This window comes from Leuciscus leuciscus (assembly GCF_965113295.1).
Source record: "Leuciscus leuciscus genome assembly, chromosome: 10".
Classification (NCBI taxonomy): Eukaryota; Metazoa; Chordata; class Actinopteri; order Cypriniformes; family Leuciscidae; genus Leuciscus; species Leuciscus leuciscus.
In genome coordinates this window covers 23,931,294-23,946,653 of record NC_138734.1, presented here as the reverse complement: position 1 = coordinate 23,946,653, position 15,360 = coordinate 23,931,294, and the positions used below count along the sequence as shown (strand labels likewise).

General features: G+C 37.6%; 1 protein-coding gene across 2 annotated transcripts in view; it reads left to right on the top strand.

Moving 5' to 3' along the window:
- The window catches only part of unc13c (unc-13 homolog C (C. elegans)), a 229,937-nt gene that overhangs the window by 65,019 nt on the left and 149,558 nt on the right, over nt 1-15,360 (top strand). For both annotated transcript variants that reach the window (XM_082182828.1, XM_082182829.1), the window contains exons 13-16: nt 1,931-2,084; nt 2,765-2,833; nt 6,757-6,846; nt 13,162-13,290. In XM_082182828.1, the coding sequence (XP_082038954.1) occupies nt 1,931-2,084; nt 2,765-2,833; nt 6,757-6,846; nt 13,162-13,290 (442 nt within the window). The remainder of the gene's footprint in view (nt 1-1,930; nt 2,085-2,764; nt 2,834-6,756; nt 6,847-13,161; nt 13,291-15,360) is intronic.

The window sequence follows — 15,360 nt, the reverse complement described above, 5'->3', positions numbered from 1 at the left end:
TTAATTGGACGTCAGGTGTAATGAATCAAACAGACACAGACTAGGAAAAATAGGTCAGCTGACAGGGCACACGGGTTACACAGGACAGAACCAAAAACACAAAGAAACAAGGTAAAAACAGAGCATTCATTTTACAGTTTCAGTCTGTGGGTTGGTTTAAGTAGGTGTGGCTTTAATATGTGGGTTGTTTTAAGTGGGTGTGGTTTCAGGGTGTGGAAATTATAGTATATATTAATATTACTGGTATTTATAGGCCTATATACTATTGTAGTTTTTATTAATATTTTGAATTAGCTTTTTATATGTTCAGTTTTCATTTTATTTTCAGTTTTAGTAATTTTTGATCAGTAAAAAAAAAAAAAAATCGGTAACAATTTATTTTACAATGTCTTTGTTACACGTCATATGTAGTTACTATAGTAATAACTATAAATTGTGCATAATTACATGTACCTAAACCAAACCCTAATCCTAACCCTGTAGTAAGGACATGTTGTTAATTAATATTACTCAGTACTTTAGATAATTACACTGTAATGTGACATAGATTTACATATATTTTCATTTAAGTTTTAGTTTTAATAAGTTTAGTTCTTCAACTTTTTTATTATTTTATTTTATTTTATTTTTTACAAACAATTTTTAATACCGGGGTATGTTCAATATTTGTGTATGCAAGTGTGCAACTTTCACATGGACAGATTTCTGCATTTTTTTTCATTTAGTGTATACCTTGAACAAATGGCTGGCTTGTGGTCTGTTTTGTGCTTAAGATCCAGTTGAATAATTTGTTTAGAGCCGTTTGACAGTAATTTAATGCAGAATATTTTTAGTTTGCTGCTTTATCAAATTAATTTATTTATTATACATTGTGTGCTTTATTAAGCCTATTCATTATTTACATTCATACATTATTATATACCAAAGAGAAAGAGAAAAATGTGTTTATATGGACCGTTTGTTTATGTGAAATGTTCAACAAAACAAATAGTACTGTATTATGTGAGTGAGTGTGTGAGAGCAGTGCACATGTGAGATGCTGTATTGCACTGTGTGTGTGTGTGTGTGTGTGTGTGTGTGTGTGAGAGAGAGAGAGAGTGAGTGTGTATAAGCCCTGCAGGCCTGCTGCTATTTTTAGTCGATGTCTCTCTTCTTTCTTCTCCTACAGTATCTCGTTTTCGCTCTTATATCTTTCTTTAATGAATCTCCTCTAACAGTGGCTGACATTGCCGAGCAATTTCCTGCACCGCCCTGCGGCTCGACACATGAGCAGATCTGTGTTGTGCTGTCTGTTAATTCTGACATAAGATGGATCATGCAGTTCATTTCATGTGTGCATACCTCAAATAATAATTTACATGTGTGTTATGTTCACTACTACTACTTAGTAAAATGTACAACAACAAAAAAAACTATACATTTGATCATTTTACAAAAAAAAATTTAAAAATTTTTTTTACTAAAAAATACTTTTCCGGTTTGTTCTTATCATGTTCTTAATCAGTATTTCAGTAATATTATTTCTGTGCAGTACAGAAGTCATCTATGGGGCATTTAGGAAACAGTCTGTATTCAGGAGTAACTTTTTGTTGTTGTTTCAATGCTCAAGGCAAGTAAATTCACAGGAATCTGATATGAAATATACATTTACATTTACATTTACATTTATTCATTTAGCTGACGCTTTTATACAAAGCGACTTACAATTGCTATATATGTCAGAGGTGGCACGCCTCTGGAGCAACTAGGGGTTAAGTGTCTTGCTCAGGGACACATTGGTGTCTCACAGTGGATTCGAACCCGGGTCTCTCACGCCAAAGGCATGTGTCTTATCCATTGCGCCACCACCCCAATATTATTATGGATGGTAAACTGCTCATGAGTGTGTTTATGACCGAATCTAACATCTGTTTCTCTCTCTCTCTTTCAGTCATTTCTCTTGTCTCTCATCCAAGTACATGTGTCCCGGTGTTCCTGCGGTGATGAGTAACCTGCTTGCCAACATCAATGCCTACTTCGCTCACACAACAACAGCAACCACTAACATCTCGGCCTCTGACCGATTTGCTGCATCCAACTTTGGGGTTTGTCAGTCTCACTGCTTTTGGATGGGTGAATGATACATGGGATAGATAGACAGACAGACAAAGAGACAAACAAATGGACAGATGGATAGACAGACAGACAGACATATATACAGATAAATGGATGGATGGATAGATAGACAGAAAGACAGACAGACAGAAGGATAGATAGATGGATGGTTGGATGGATGAATATACAGACAGAAAGATGGATGTATTGATGGATGTACGGATGGATGGATGAATGTATGGATGTATTGATGGATGCTTGGATGGATAGATAGACAGACTGACAGATGGATGGATGGATGGATGGATGAATGAATTAATGAATTAATGAATTAATGAATGTACTTATGGATCGATGGATGCATGGATGGATGGATGGATGGATGGATAGACAGACAGTCTGACAGATAGATATATGGAAGGTTGGATTGATGAATATACGGACAGATAGATGGATGTATGGATGAATGAATAGATAGATGGATGGTTGGAAGAATGGACAGACAATGGATTGTTGGATGGATGGATGGATGGACAGATAGATAAATGATGGAATGAATGGATGATATGTTGATGATTGAATTGATGAATGAATGAATGCACAAACAAAAGAATAGATGGATGACAGGATGCATTACTGATATGCTTTCTGTGACTTTGGTTTTCTGCAGAGAGAAAAGTTTGTCAAACTCTTGGATCAGCTTCACAACTCTCTGAGGATCGACCTCTCCAAGTATCGGGTGAGTTAAAGCACAACCGTCAAACCGAAGATCTTAGCACACATGCATCTCTCAGACGCTACGCTGCTCCAGATGGATTTTCTATTTCAGAGACATCAGAAAGAAACACACTCATCTATTATTCATCGCCATGGAGATAATTTGACCCTTGCATCACTTTTAGTGATCCCCTACCTTAATTTACAAAGACATTCAAACGCCTATACAAGCTCTTCACAGAACAGAAGGTCCATTTATACACGTACAAAGCAACGATTTGAGAAAGTGTCTCAGAAAATCAAAGATTGTTCTTGACTCGTGCTGACCTTCTTGCTTTTATACTAATTGTGTCTCTAAATACGTCACGAGAGAAATGTCTCTCAGTCTGACAGTTTGTTTCTTCTGAAAGGACGCTTTCGCAGTCAGATCACATATTTAAGTCTGTGGCTTTTTCGTAGATGTGCAGTCCGTCTATATCTGTGTGTGAGCTAGAAAGCATTGACAGGAAGCTCACACACACACACTTACACACACTCTACTGGCAGGCATCCAGGGAATTCAGTGCCCGTTACCTGCTGCTATCCGGCCGTCAGCTTCCAGGCAACATGTCCTGACAGTAATACACTCCAGATCTGCAGCGCTCTGTGGATTTGACTGTAATGAAATTCTGAGAAAAAGTGTGTTTGGTTTTTCGGTTGCTCGTGTGGATTGCCCGATGCAGGTTTTGTTCCTCCAGAGTGCTTTAACGCCGCTGCTTTATTAGATGAATTTAAACCATTTGCGTCTGTTTTGTCTACATCATAGTTGTGTTCAGTAAACCGCAGGCAGACTTATCTCCTCTACACTTGCACAAGGTTATACGTTTCTCCAAACGCCTTGAAATCACACTGAACTCCAGAAAACACTAGAAGCTTTCTGCTCAATCTGGCCATGTGCTTTCAAAACAATAACTTCATCATGGAAAAGATTGATCGCACAATACTCCATGTGCCCAATGTGTTGCAACAGTTTATTTTAGCCATCGGTCTGAAATCAAATTAGTTTGGTCACAAATATCATACACTAGCCTTTAAAATTTCGGGGTCGGTAAGATTTTTTTAATGTTTTTGAAAGATGTCTCTTATGCTCATCAATGCTGCATTTATTTGATCTGAATGTAATATATTCCAGTGATGCAAAGCTGAATTTTCAGCATCATTACTTCAGTATTCAGTGTCACATGATCCTTCAGAAATTGATTTGATGCTCAAGAAACATTTATTATTATTATCAATGTTGAAAACTGTCCCTCTCCTTCATGTTTTTGTGGAAACCGTGATGTATTTTCTTTTTTCAGGATTCCTGTTCAAAGGAACCTGAATGTAGTTGAATGCATGTGGTTTTCACACATATGATATTTGTAAACAAACTCATGTAAAGATAAAGAGCAAGTTCTGATTCTGGTAAGTGAGCCTGAGGTTTATTGAACACAACTATAAGACAACACAGCTGTTACACATGTTAAAAGAGAGTGAATTCAGGGTCCTTCGACGTTCTGATGGTTCTTGATCAAAATTCCGACCCACTGATGGCACACACAGTTTAATGATCTCCTACCTGAGCAATCTGTTCCCAGCACACCGGCTTGCCTCAAGCCCAACCATATGTTAATATCTCTCTCCTTTTCTGACATTTCACATCACTCAAGAGCTTCTGCGCACTTATTCCTCACCTCAAACGGCCATGGAGAATTTTAGAGTGAAGCAAAGTATTATTTTAGTGATGCTATATTCTGGCACGCTCGATTTCAGACACCTCATGGCAATTTTGTTCACACTAGAGATTTTGAAGTAGCCCAAAGTCTGAGATTTCAGTTTGTATGGTGGGCAGTTCATGTGAACTCAAGTAGTTTGCAGTTAGTATGAAAATAATCTGTTTTTATTTGCAGTTGTAAAGAAATATTGATGGCATAGAATTCAATTAACAATACTTCTACAGCACTCATTAATCTTAGTTAAGGTTTATGTCTAGATACCTATAAATCTCTTAACATCAGTTAATTCACTGTTCACAAAAATTCACAAAAAATATTTTTTGCTACTAGCTGCATTGATAAACAGCTGCTGTTAGGAATACCGCAGTTCAAACCCAAAAATACTGTGAGGAAAGACCTGCGGCAGCAGAGGGAGGGATGTGGAATCAAAGCAAGTGTGAAAACAGCCTAAATTGATTTGTCTCTGGTTTTTTTGGTGGTGGTTGTTGACAAACAGCTCCAGCACTCCATTACTCGCTCTGAATAATTAGAAAGCTGCGGTGAAACACCAGCCAAGAAGTACAGCAACGTCTGATGCTCTGGTATTGATAAAAGTGACGAAAAGCGTACCTCAGACCACAGGAGTCTCTTCTCATTCTTACAAAACCAAGTCATAACTATTGCATAACCATGCCGTCACAAAACTCAGTGACATTTTATAACTTGTTTCAGCTGCCATCAGTGCAATCCGACAGAACACAATGCAAAGATGCAGAGGTTCCCACGGCATTCGTTTTCTCCAAGCTCGTCTTGTGTTGGGGACCGTCCGCACATGCATGGCCTCTTCTTCTCACAGTGTAAATATACTGTGTTCCTTCATGCTAGAGCGGGCAGGCTGATAGCTTTACAGCCCAAGAACACATTTTCTCTGCCTGTTGCGGATTTTGCTCATGCTGCTATATTATGATATATTTTGTCATTGGTGCTCATGACGATGGAATACGTTTTGGTTATTAATATTGCTGCATAATGCTGCTAGGTGAATGAAGATGACTCATGTTGACATGTTTTTAACCATCCATCTCTGCCAAAGCTCCTCAACTAGAGTAAAAGACCATTTGAAATATTAACAGGTGAAACATCCACCATATAGAGATGTTTATCATAATGTTTCAGAAGAAACAGCTATTCAATCAGATCTTACTCGCATGCAAACTGATCTTATGTTTTACCTAATATTTATGTTTTCTATATGCAATTTCTATGCTCATTAGAGTATTGTGTTTAGGGTTGGGTATTGTTTTAATTTGATCTAGTCCGATTATGATTCTTTTTTGTCCAGTTTTGATTCCAATAAGGTAAAAAAGTCAAAACATTTAGATGTCGAACATATTTATTCTGTGTCTTTTTGCAAAACATTCTGTTGCAGCTGAATACTATGAATACAAATCAGTAGCCTAAAGAACACTTACACAGGAACCAGAGCAAAAACCGCTAGCCTAACTAATATACATTTCAAGCACTATTAAAGACAAGTAAACAGTCAGTAATAAAATAAGAACAAATAAATCTATTAGCAATAGCATAAATTAAATATTTAGTTATTTTATTAACATCAATGACAGACGGCAGCAGGTATATTGGCAGCAGGCTGATGTCATAAAGACCGAATATACTGTTACACGTTTTCTTCCTCAACTGTTTACATTCACTTGATATAAAACTGACTGTTTACGATGACAGATCAGATAGCTATCCGTTTTTTTTTTTGTGAGTACAACATTTTGTTCTCTTTGCGTCTTCTTGCAGCTGCTAACTGATTGCCTAATCCTAACCCCACCCCCTAATCCTAATCGCACCCCCACACCTAATCCTAAACCTACCTATACTGGGGATTTTTAATTGTTGTTAATTTAGCAACTGGTAACATCAAACTCTAATGCGATAAACTGAAATCAGTCTATAGCCACATCTATCATTTAAATTTTGATAATCTGTACTTATTTTGGATCTTTGTGTAAGTACAAACTACATGTTTTGCAGGTTGTTCCAACTTATTTTTCTGTTATGCCAAAATATAGACCTATATAGTCCATCTGTCTGAGCTATGCTGTCTTTTCGCTTGCCTCTTTTCATCAAATATATAGCTGTAATCTTAATCTATTTATCTTCACCCTTCAAATATAATCTGACTTTTATTCTGTGTTTGCAGGATAACTTCCCTGCTGGAAATCCAGAGAGACTCCAGGATTTAAAATCAACCGTTGACCTGCTGACAAGCATCACCTTTTTCAGGATGAAGGTACGACAATCACACTATCTCTCCTCTCTCTCTCTCTCTCTCTCTCTCTCTCACACACGCTCACACTCACACTCACACTCACACTCACACTCACACTCACACTCACACTCACACTCACACTCACACACACACACACACACACACACACACACACACACACACACACACACACACACACACACACACACACACACACACACACACACACACACACACACACACTCACACACTCACACACACACACACACACACACACACACACACACACACACACACACACACACACACACACACACACACACACACACACACACACACAGAGAGAGAAGTGTGTGGGCTATTTAACTGGAATTAAAGCAGTGTGACTCCACACTATGACTCACACACAATAAAAAAAATTAAAAAACCTCATGCATTTCATGAAAGAGAATTCTTTCAAATAAAAATATGAATGAAACTATCAGGGGGTTTTGTGACTTTCATAGGCAGTCAAAATATTATTGCAGTTGTTATTCAGTGTGAAGGACTTTCTAATAATTTCCTGCATTAAGTAGTCAAATATATATATAAAAAAATAAAAAAATAAAAATCATGTTCAAACAAACTTCCTTTCACATCATAATTTTGGATGAATCCCGCAAAGTTATATTTTGCTCCAAAACCAATAAGAAAAATAAGATATATAGTTTGTTTGCATTATTATTGTTATTAATTTCATGACAATTAAGCACATTATCTCCCACAATTCTTCCCCATTTCTAATTCTCAATACACCAGCATGAATTCACTACCAAATATATATATCATAATATATACTGTAAATACTTTGCAATGGAAATAATATAGTATTTCATGTTTCTATTCTAGCCCAAACAAACTTGTACATAAACAAACGCCCTTTGCATTGCTCACGGTATATTCAGAAAAATATCCATTTCATAGCTCAAGATTCTGTTCTAAAACGTTAAATGTATGTAATACATCTCTAAATCCATTAAACTCACGAACACTGAATAAACGTCTTTATCAAAAGACTGGGTGATTTATTAAGTAGGCTATTATGTTGTGTAATATTTGGGGGAGCAGCATGCATTTTGATGAGAAAATGTCATTCAAGTGTCATACAATTTAATGTGACTATATATCAGCTTGAGGCACAAGTTAACATGAGCCCAGCTCCCATAATGAAACAAAGAAGACTTTTGAAATCTTACATCAATTTGTACACGATAAGATGCTTTAACATTAAGCTGACTGCTTTTCTTGACGCAGTTTGAGTCCTGTATCAAGTATGAGTTTATTGGCGTTTTTGTTAAATAAACTTTTGCCATTAAAAGCAATGAAATTTCTTGTTTTTTAATCTCTACTATAATATCAGCATCATGTGGTGCAAATGTTTTATTGTAATGGGCGTATTGTACAGGCTTCACGTCTGGCGTAAGGTCACAACTTAACACGGTAACCAGTTAAACCGCAACACGGAGCGTCTATTTATTCGGCAGGATATAAAACTTTAGATCGGGGTAAAGAGTAAAGATCAAGCACCTAACAAGGTCTACGCATGTTAATTCGAATAGTTTGTTTTCCCCAACGGCATAAACGGATATGATGTTTTCGTTGGCGTTCCCAGTTAGGGCTAGACGATATGACGTAAAGTCAAAATCTCTATTAATTGAACATTTTACCTCGATTACATTTAATGGTATTAAATGGTACATTTAATGGTAACTATTAAAGGTGGGATTTTTTTTATTTTACAAATTTTGAAGGAAACAAACTTTGATGTTAGCTTGAGAAAGCCCAAACCTTGAACCGGGACTCAAACTTGGGTCGCCTGAATCGCTTGAATGTTCAAACTGGCAAGGCTTAAAACACATACAATTGACACAGTTTTGTGAGGTTTGAGTTTTCCTCCATGTTGGTTCTATGCCGCTGACTGGATGGTGTGAAGTCACGTGACTACACACGCAGTAGTATGTTTTTAAGGGGAAAGTATTAACAAGCTTAAAGGGTAACTAAACCCTAAACCAACTTTTTTTTGTGATCTGTAAGAATGGGGCTTTATTAGTGCTGTTCATTGAACAGCCAAACGCTGCTCCTCCTGCATGGACTCCACCACCGCAGCGGTGTCTTGATGTGAGTGATCATATATATTTTAATCACAATTTATGGTTAGGCTAAAGTTAATCCTCTGGGGTCGACAAACGCGCCGGCGCATTTTGCTGGATTTTTTCACATAGCGGCAAAATATGAATATGCCTACAGAGAGCGTGTGCAATTGACATCAACTCGATAAAGATGCATGTACTTTACGTCATCTTGCGACCCTGTGAGTCACTCTCCATTTTAGAGTCTGACAGCAGCTGTCAATTAATCCGTCACTGCGGGTCTCAGGTGCACGCCCCCCCGCTCAGCCCCGCCCTCAGTTCGTCCCCTCTATCTCTGCTGGGGTCTGCCCACTTTTCCAGCATTTTTCAAATATTGCCAGTGGGTGGAGTCAGGCTCTGACCAGGGGTTTAGTTACCCTTTAAGGAAATGATATAACCGGTTAGATGTTATAAAATTGCGATTTCGATTACTTTTCGATTAATCGTCCAGCCCTAATTACAGTAATGGTAATTTAGGGTGTAATTGTCTTAAAGGTGAACTAAGTAACTTTTTTTACCTTAACTGAACAGCTTCGGAGTCATTGGAATGGTTATATTACTTATTTCGGGTTGAATGGTGGTCGTTTCGCACCCCCCTGGTGCCCGTGAGCGGAAAATACGCACTTGCAACTTTGAGCCGGCGGGCCGCCGGCCGCTGCGTCAGGAAGTCTCGCGTGATATCAGGTCTCGCGATGTAAACAATTGCTTTACGGCCAAAAGAAATCTGCTAAAATGCTGTCATTATTGCGCTCCCTCACGCTGTCCGAACCCGAATGAAGAAGACGTTTTAAAGAACGTCCCATCTGCTTTGATGTCGTTGATCTATAGCCTCTGGTGTCTGAGAATCAACAACGAGTTTTTACAACAGTGTGTTGTCAAATATCTATTCCGAAGCTGTGGGGGGAGCTCTAGAGAGAAACCTGCGAGCAAAAAGCGAGAATAGCCATAAAATATGTTTAATTATCTTTATTCTTATATATTTCGGGGCTGAAATATGACCCTGACAAGTTCTTGACTTGTCAGATTGTGTATTTCTGATAGGCTATATTTCACTCATTCATTCACAGCCGTTCTGATACAGATCTCGTGTTGATTGTCTCGAGTGTAATGAGCTGCTAATCACAGCTTTCCTGATAAGAGTCCTGCATTGAGAGAGTTCTGATGGGTTTCACTTCAGCAAGCACAGATAAAGTGAATATACTCTCTGATTGTTTTCATCTATGTTCTGCTTCATCAGCTCTGAATATAAAGCTGCACTTTTGCAGTCTGTAATGAAATATTTTTCACCGGCGCTGCAGGGTTTCTATGATTTCTCATTTGTTTGCACAAAATAAAATAAAAATCTTTTGGCTCTTGAAATATGTACTTGAGTCAAATTTATTTGAGCACAATAACAAGAACCACTTGTTCTGGGGGTCTAGTGGCAATAAAAACGTCTTTGACTTATAGCTCAGTTCTGAGTGAGACAATACAGCCTTTTTTGAAAAGTAATAAAGAATATACTGATTTCTTGCTGTTGGGTAGCCACGTCTGTTTCTGGAAATGTATTCAGAGCAAAAGTGCTTGTAAAATCACACTACTCAGAGCTTTAGGTTGCTTAAGGGGAACAAACCAGACTATTTTATTTAGTAGACATACTTTAAATGAGATCACGGCCACGATTGGCCCCTGCTGTTAGTTCACTGAGCTTGATTTTCTGTTGTGCCGTTTGCAGGTATTTTAATAACTGACTATTGTAATTGCTGTTCAGTATGAGTTGTAAAAAAGACATCAAATCCAATACAAATAATAAACAGTGATTGATTTTTTCCCCCTTCCTTTCTCCTCCCAGGCTATTATAGTTCATTTACACAGACGTGCACACATTTGCTATTTCGTTTTGTCAAATTCAGTCCAGGCCACAAACATACAAATGCAAATATGCAAACACAGACACAAATTTAAAGTTTCCCTCAAATGTCTGTGCCATTAAACCACATGTTTTATTATTAACCCATAAACTGTGCCCTTGTTGCATTATTAATATCATCCTGACACATTTCAGAATGCAATGACATGAATCAAGCTTGTGTAGCTAGAAGCGTTTGTGTACTTGCGTGGAGTATGTTTTGGGTCTTTGATGTAGATAGATAATGTTTTATTCAAAACTGTATGTGGGTCAATGATGATGTTCATTTTTATTTTGGTCTGGATCGATGAATGTATTAAAAGCTACATTAAAAATGCAATTCTTAAAAACAAGGACTGTACTGAAGTTGTTTTTGTATTATTAATATTTAAGAAAATATTATTTTATTAAACTTGTTTACAAGAACAGATATTTATGAATGAATGAATGAGGCATTTATAAGGCGCTTTCATATGTACTACTGTACATATATAAATATATATTAATATAATACATTTATTTAATAATATAAATTCTATTTTTGTATTAATATGTTATATTTTATTATATGAATTAAATAATTTTAACTGATAATTTATGTTACTGACTTGGTGGAAGCCATTTCGTTTTCATATGACAAGAAAACCATTTTCAGGATTTTAAGTTTCTTATCTCAAAGTTTCTTAATTTATATAAGAAAATATGTTTAAATAATTTACCTACTTGGCTTGTATTTTTATAAGAATTGTCATCATCTCCTGATTTTCTTTGTTTGTCATTGACCCACATGCAGATTTGATTGCCTGTGAACATGCGAGAATTAAGGAGTGTGTTTGGATGAGTCGTACAGAGTAGACTGAGGCATGAGGAAATGATGTCACATCCACACACACACTCACACATACACATACACACCTAGCGCTGTCAGTTCCTTAGCCAGGCCTTGCATCTGATAAAAAGCGCTTTGTCATTTTAATGACTGACAGCTAGAGTGGTCTGATCAGGCAAATCAGTGAAGCGCGGCTAAAGAGGCAGAGGAAGCCCCGCCCACCGAGAGAACACCGCTAGGCAGAGAATGAAAACTCCAACTGTCACAATGTATTATGGGTAATGGAAGAGTGCCCATGCCGGGGTGATGTTTATTTCTCCCCTTAGCGTCCGCATTCAGAAACACCAACACGGTACAGGCAGATGAGTGGACACATTAGTCAGTTACATAAGGCAAAAGTAGTGCATTCTAATGTATATTCTGATGTTATTCATTTACATATTCTGAGGGAGTGTTTTCAGTATCTTCTTCAGCTCCTGTAAAAGGAAAGAAATACGTCCAAAATATTCTAGAAAAGCAGAGAAATAGAGAGAAAAATGTGTGTGTGTTTGTCTTCTCTAATTAATGGCAAGAAGTATGAGACTTTTAGCTCGTTCGGAAGCATTTGTCCTCCTTACATGAATGATTCCTCAAATCTTGTTTGTTGTTGAGTAGAGCTGTACTGGTATTTACTAAGTGATCAGACGTATGTGATGGGGAACAAAAACATAAAAAAAAAAAAAAAATATATATATATATATATATATATATATATATATATATATATATATATATATATATATATCACAGAGACTTGTTGGACTCTTGAAGCAGTATGCAACACCTTATAGCAAGTTACTATGTGTTTGCAGAAGTGTTGTTGGTGGAAGTAATTAGTAAGTCTGAGTTGCTATGCTATTTTGCTATGCAGTTGCTACAGAGTTCTGGAGCCGCTTGAGTGCATGAAGTGTAAAAAAAAAAAAAAAAAAAAAAGGTTCAACATTCCATGCCTCATTTAAAAATTTTTTTTTTTTAAATAAGTCCATCATCCGGGTATTTAAAGTGCACTTTTTCATTTTGGAATTCAGTGTGAACATTACTCGTGCCATTTATACCACAAAATGACATAGAATTTGGATTGCAAATTGCGAATTGGGACACACCAGTTGTCCTAACATAATGGCTATGTTTTTGCAACCGGACCCTGAATGGTTGTAGATTCTAGTATTCTGTGTGGATTCTAATTTACACCATAATAGTACAAAACACCTTAGCAACCACATCACTATCAACCAAAGCATTCACATGGCAACACTGAAAACTTTTCAGGAAGCCATAGAAACTATTACACAGAATACCTTAGAAACCATAAATCATGATTACTGATTATATAAGTTGTGATGAACCATTTTAAGCATGTGTGTGTTAGTATTTGACTAATTCTGAGGTTTGTGTGTGTGTTTGTATTCTAGGTGCAGGAGCTGCAGAGTCCTCCCAGAGCCAGTATGGTAGTTAAAGACTGTGTGAAGGCCTGTCTGGACTCCACCTATAAATACATCTTTGACAACTGCCATGAGCTCTACAACCAGCTACTGGACCAGGTAAGAGCAGAGACTAACCAGCAGAGGGTTAAGAAAGGATCTAAGATCAGTAAGACCACAAACATACTGAAGTACATGAATGCAGATAATGTTTCCACAAGGTGTGCTTTAGTGGGCATTGACACAAACTGTCCTCTTCTATGGTCAGTTTTCTCTTTTAGGCAAAATCTAATCAGTGCTCAACACTAAGGATGTTTCTAATGGCCTGGTTAGGCTAGTGGTTTAGATTTTTGCTAAATAAATAATGATGGGTGGGTGGATAGATGGATAGAAATTGGCAGGACTTAAAAAAAATGTGTAAATGAAAAAACGTGTGGCACTGGCCCGATCGGTCCATTGACAATCTGTTAACCTTACTGTCAAGCCCTGGTGTTAAAGTTTGTAGCGGCGACTTGAATAATAACACATGCTGTTGAAGAAAACTCAATCTGCACCTTGAGAATTGAGATTTGTTAAATATGTACAACTAGACGACACTCTGGCTATGCATTTTCTAAGAAATAACATCTGTGATGTGTGGTGTTTCTGGACAAATTATGTGTGTGTGTGTCACATAGATAGTGTTAGTGTGCAGAACGAGAGAACAGTCTTTCCTCGCTGGAAGAGAGCGTTTCTTCTCACCCCTGTTGTAAAGTACATGCAGTGTTATGACACTATTTCTGATGCTGTTGATGTGTATGTGTGTATAGCGAGTCTCTCATTACAATGTCACTTCGATCTGATCCCTCCAGTCAGACACGACAATGGAATTTCTCATGGTCCATCCACACTACACACACACACCAGCGCAGAGACATTCACGCATTCACACACAACATGATCTGATTCGTTGACCCCAGAATCCTCCGTCACAGGGATCTGCTGTGAGCACCGATGTCACGCTCGCTCAAAGTGTCATTAAAATCTGGTTGTTTTTTCTAGATGTGGCGTTTTCAGTGCCTGAAACACCCCAGATGTGCTTCAGACGGTTTCTTGTGTCCGTATTTCATTGATTTTTAGTGTATAGTGATAGTTCACCACAAATGAAAAGTCAGTCATCATTTACTAACCCTCATGTTGTTCCAAACCCATCTACATTATATCACCATTATAAAGAATATTCATGTTGCTCTTTTCTAGATCTTGACCAGAGTTATCAACCCCCAAAATCACAAAAACAATTGTGATAAAAATATAACAGCCGTTCATATGACTTATGTGCTATATTCCAATAAGCCACTAAGTCTTCTAAAGCCATATGATTTATGAAAACCATATTGTTTTTGAACACCCACAATAAATGTTTTTATTTAAAGGTGACATATTATGACCCTTTTCACAAGATGTAATATAAATCTATGGTGTCCCCAGAATGTGTCTGTGAAATTTCAGCTCAAAATACACCCCAGATCATTTATTATAGCTTGTCAAATTTGCCCCTTTTGCAGAGACTCAGGAAGAGGTTGCAACTTTTAGAAGCACCTGGACGTTTCTGAATGGTTAATGGATACATTTATGGAGTTGTTATGGAGTTACATTGATTCATCTCATCGACTTGCATGTACCGTCATGGTTAACTTTTACACAAGTTGACACAGTTCCCTGAGGTCTTTATAAGATATCTGTGACATTTTTTGGTCCAACACTGTTCTGTGCTCGTCTGTACAGCAACGACAGAACAGTTTGCATGCTTTTTACTCAAACTTCTGCCTTTGCGTTACAACTGGTTACACTGTTGTCGCTTGCGAAAACCAAATGGTGGCGCCGTGGGGGGTAAACGTGCAGATTAAGGGGAGCGAAATCGAGCTGATGTATTTAAAAAGCCATTCATTTTTTCCACTCTAATTGCACTCACTCTCTCTCACTCTCGCTCGTATCCAAGGTAAATCATCACCATTGTCATTCCTTACATGTGTTTTGTTGACCTAATGACATCGTCATTGGCTAAAATGTTTTCCTAGGTTGCTTTACTTCCTGAACAAGTACGCACCCGAGTCCGAGCCTTCACATTCACGCGAATTACGCCACAGTTCAAGTGCAACTGAACTCAGATCACCTCCTACAGGTAGTCTCGGGTTCAGCCCTCCCTGG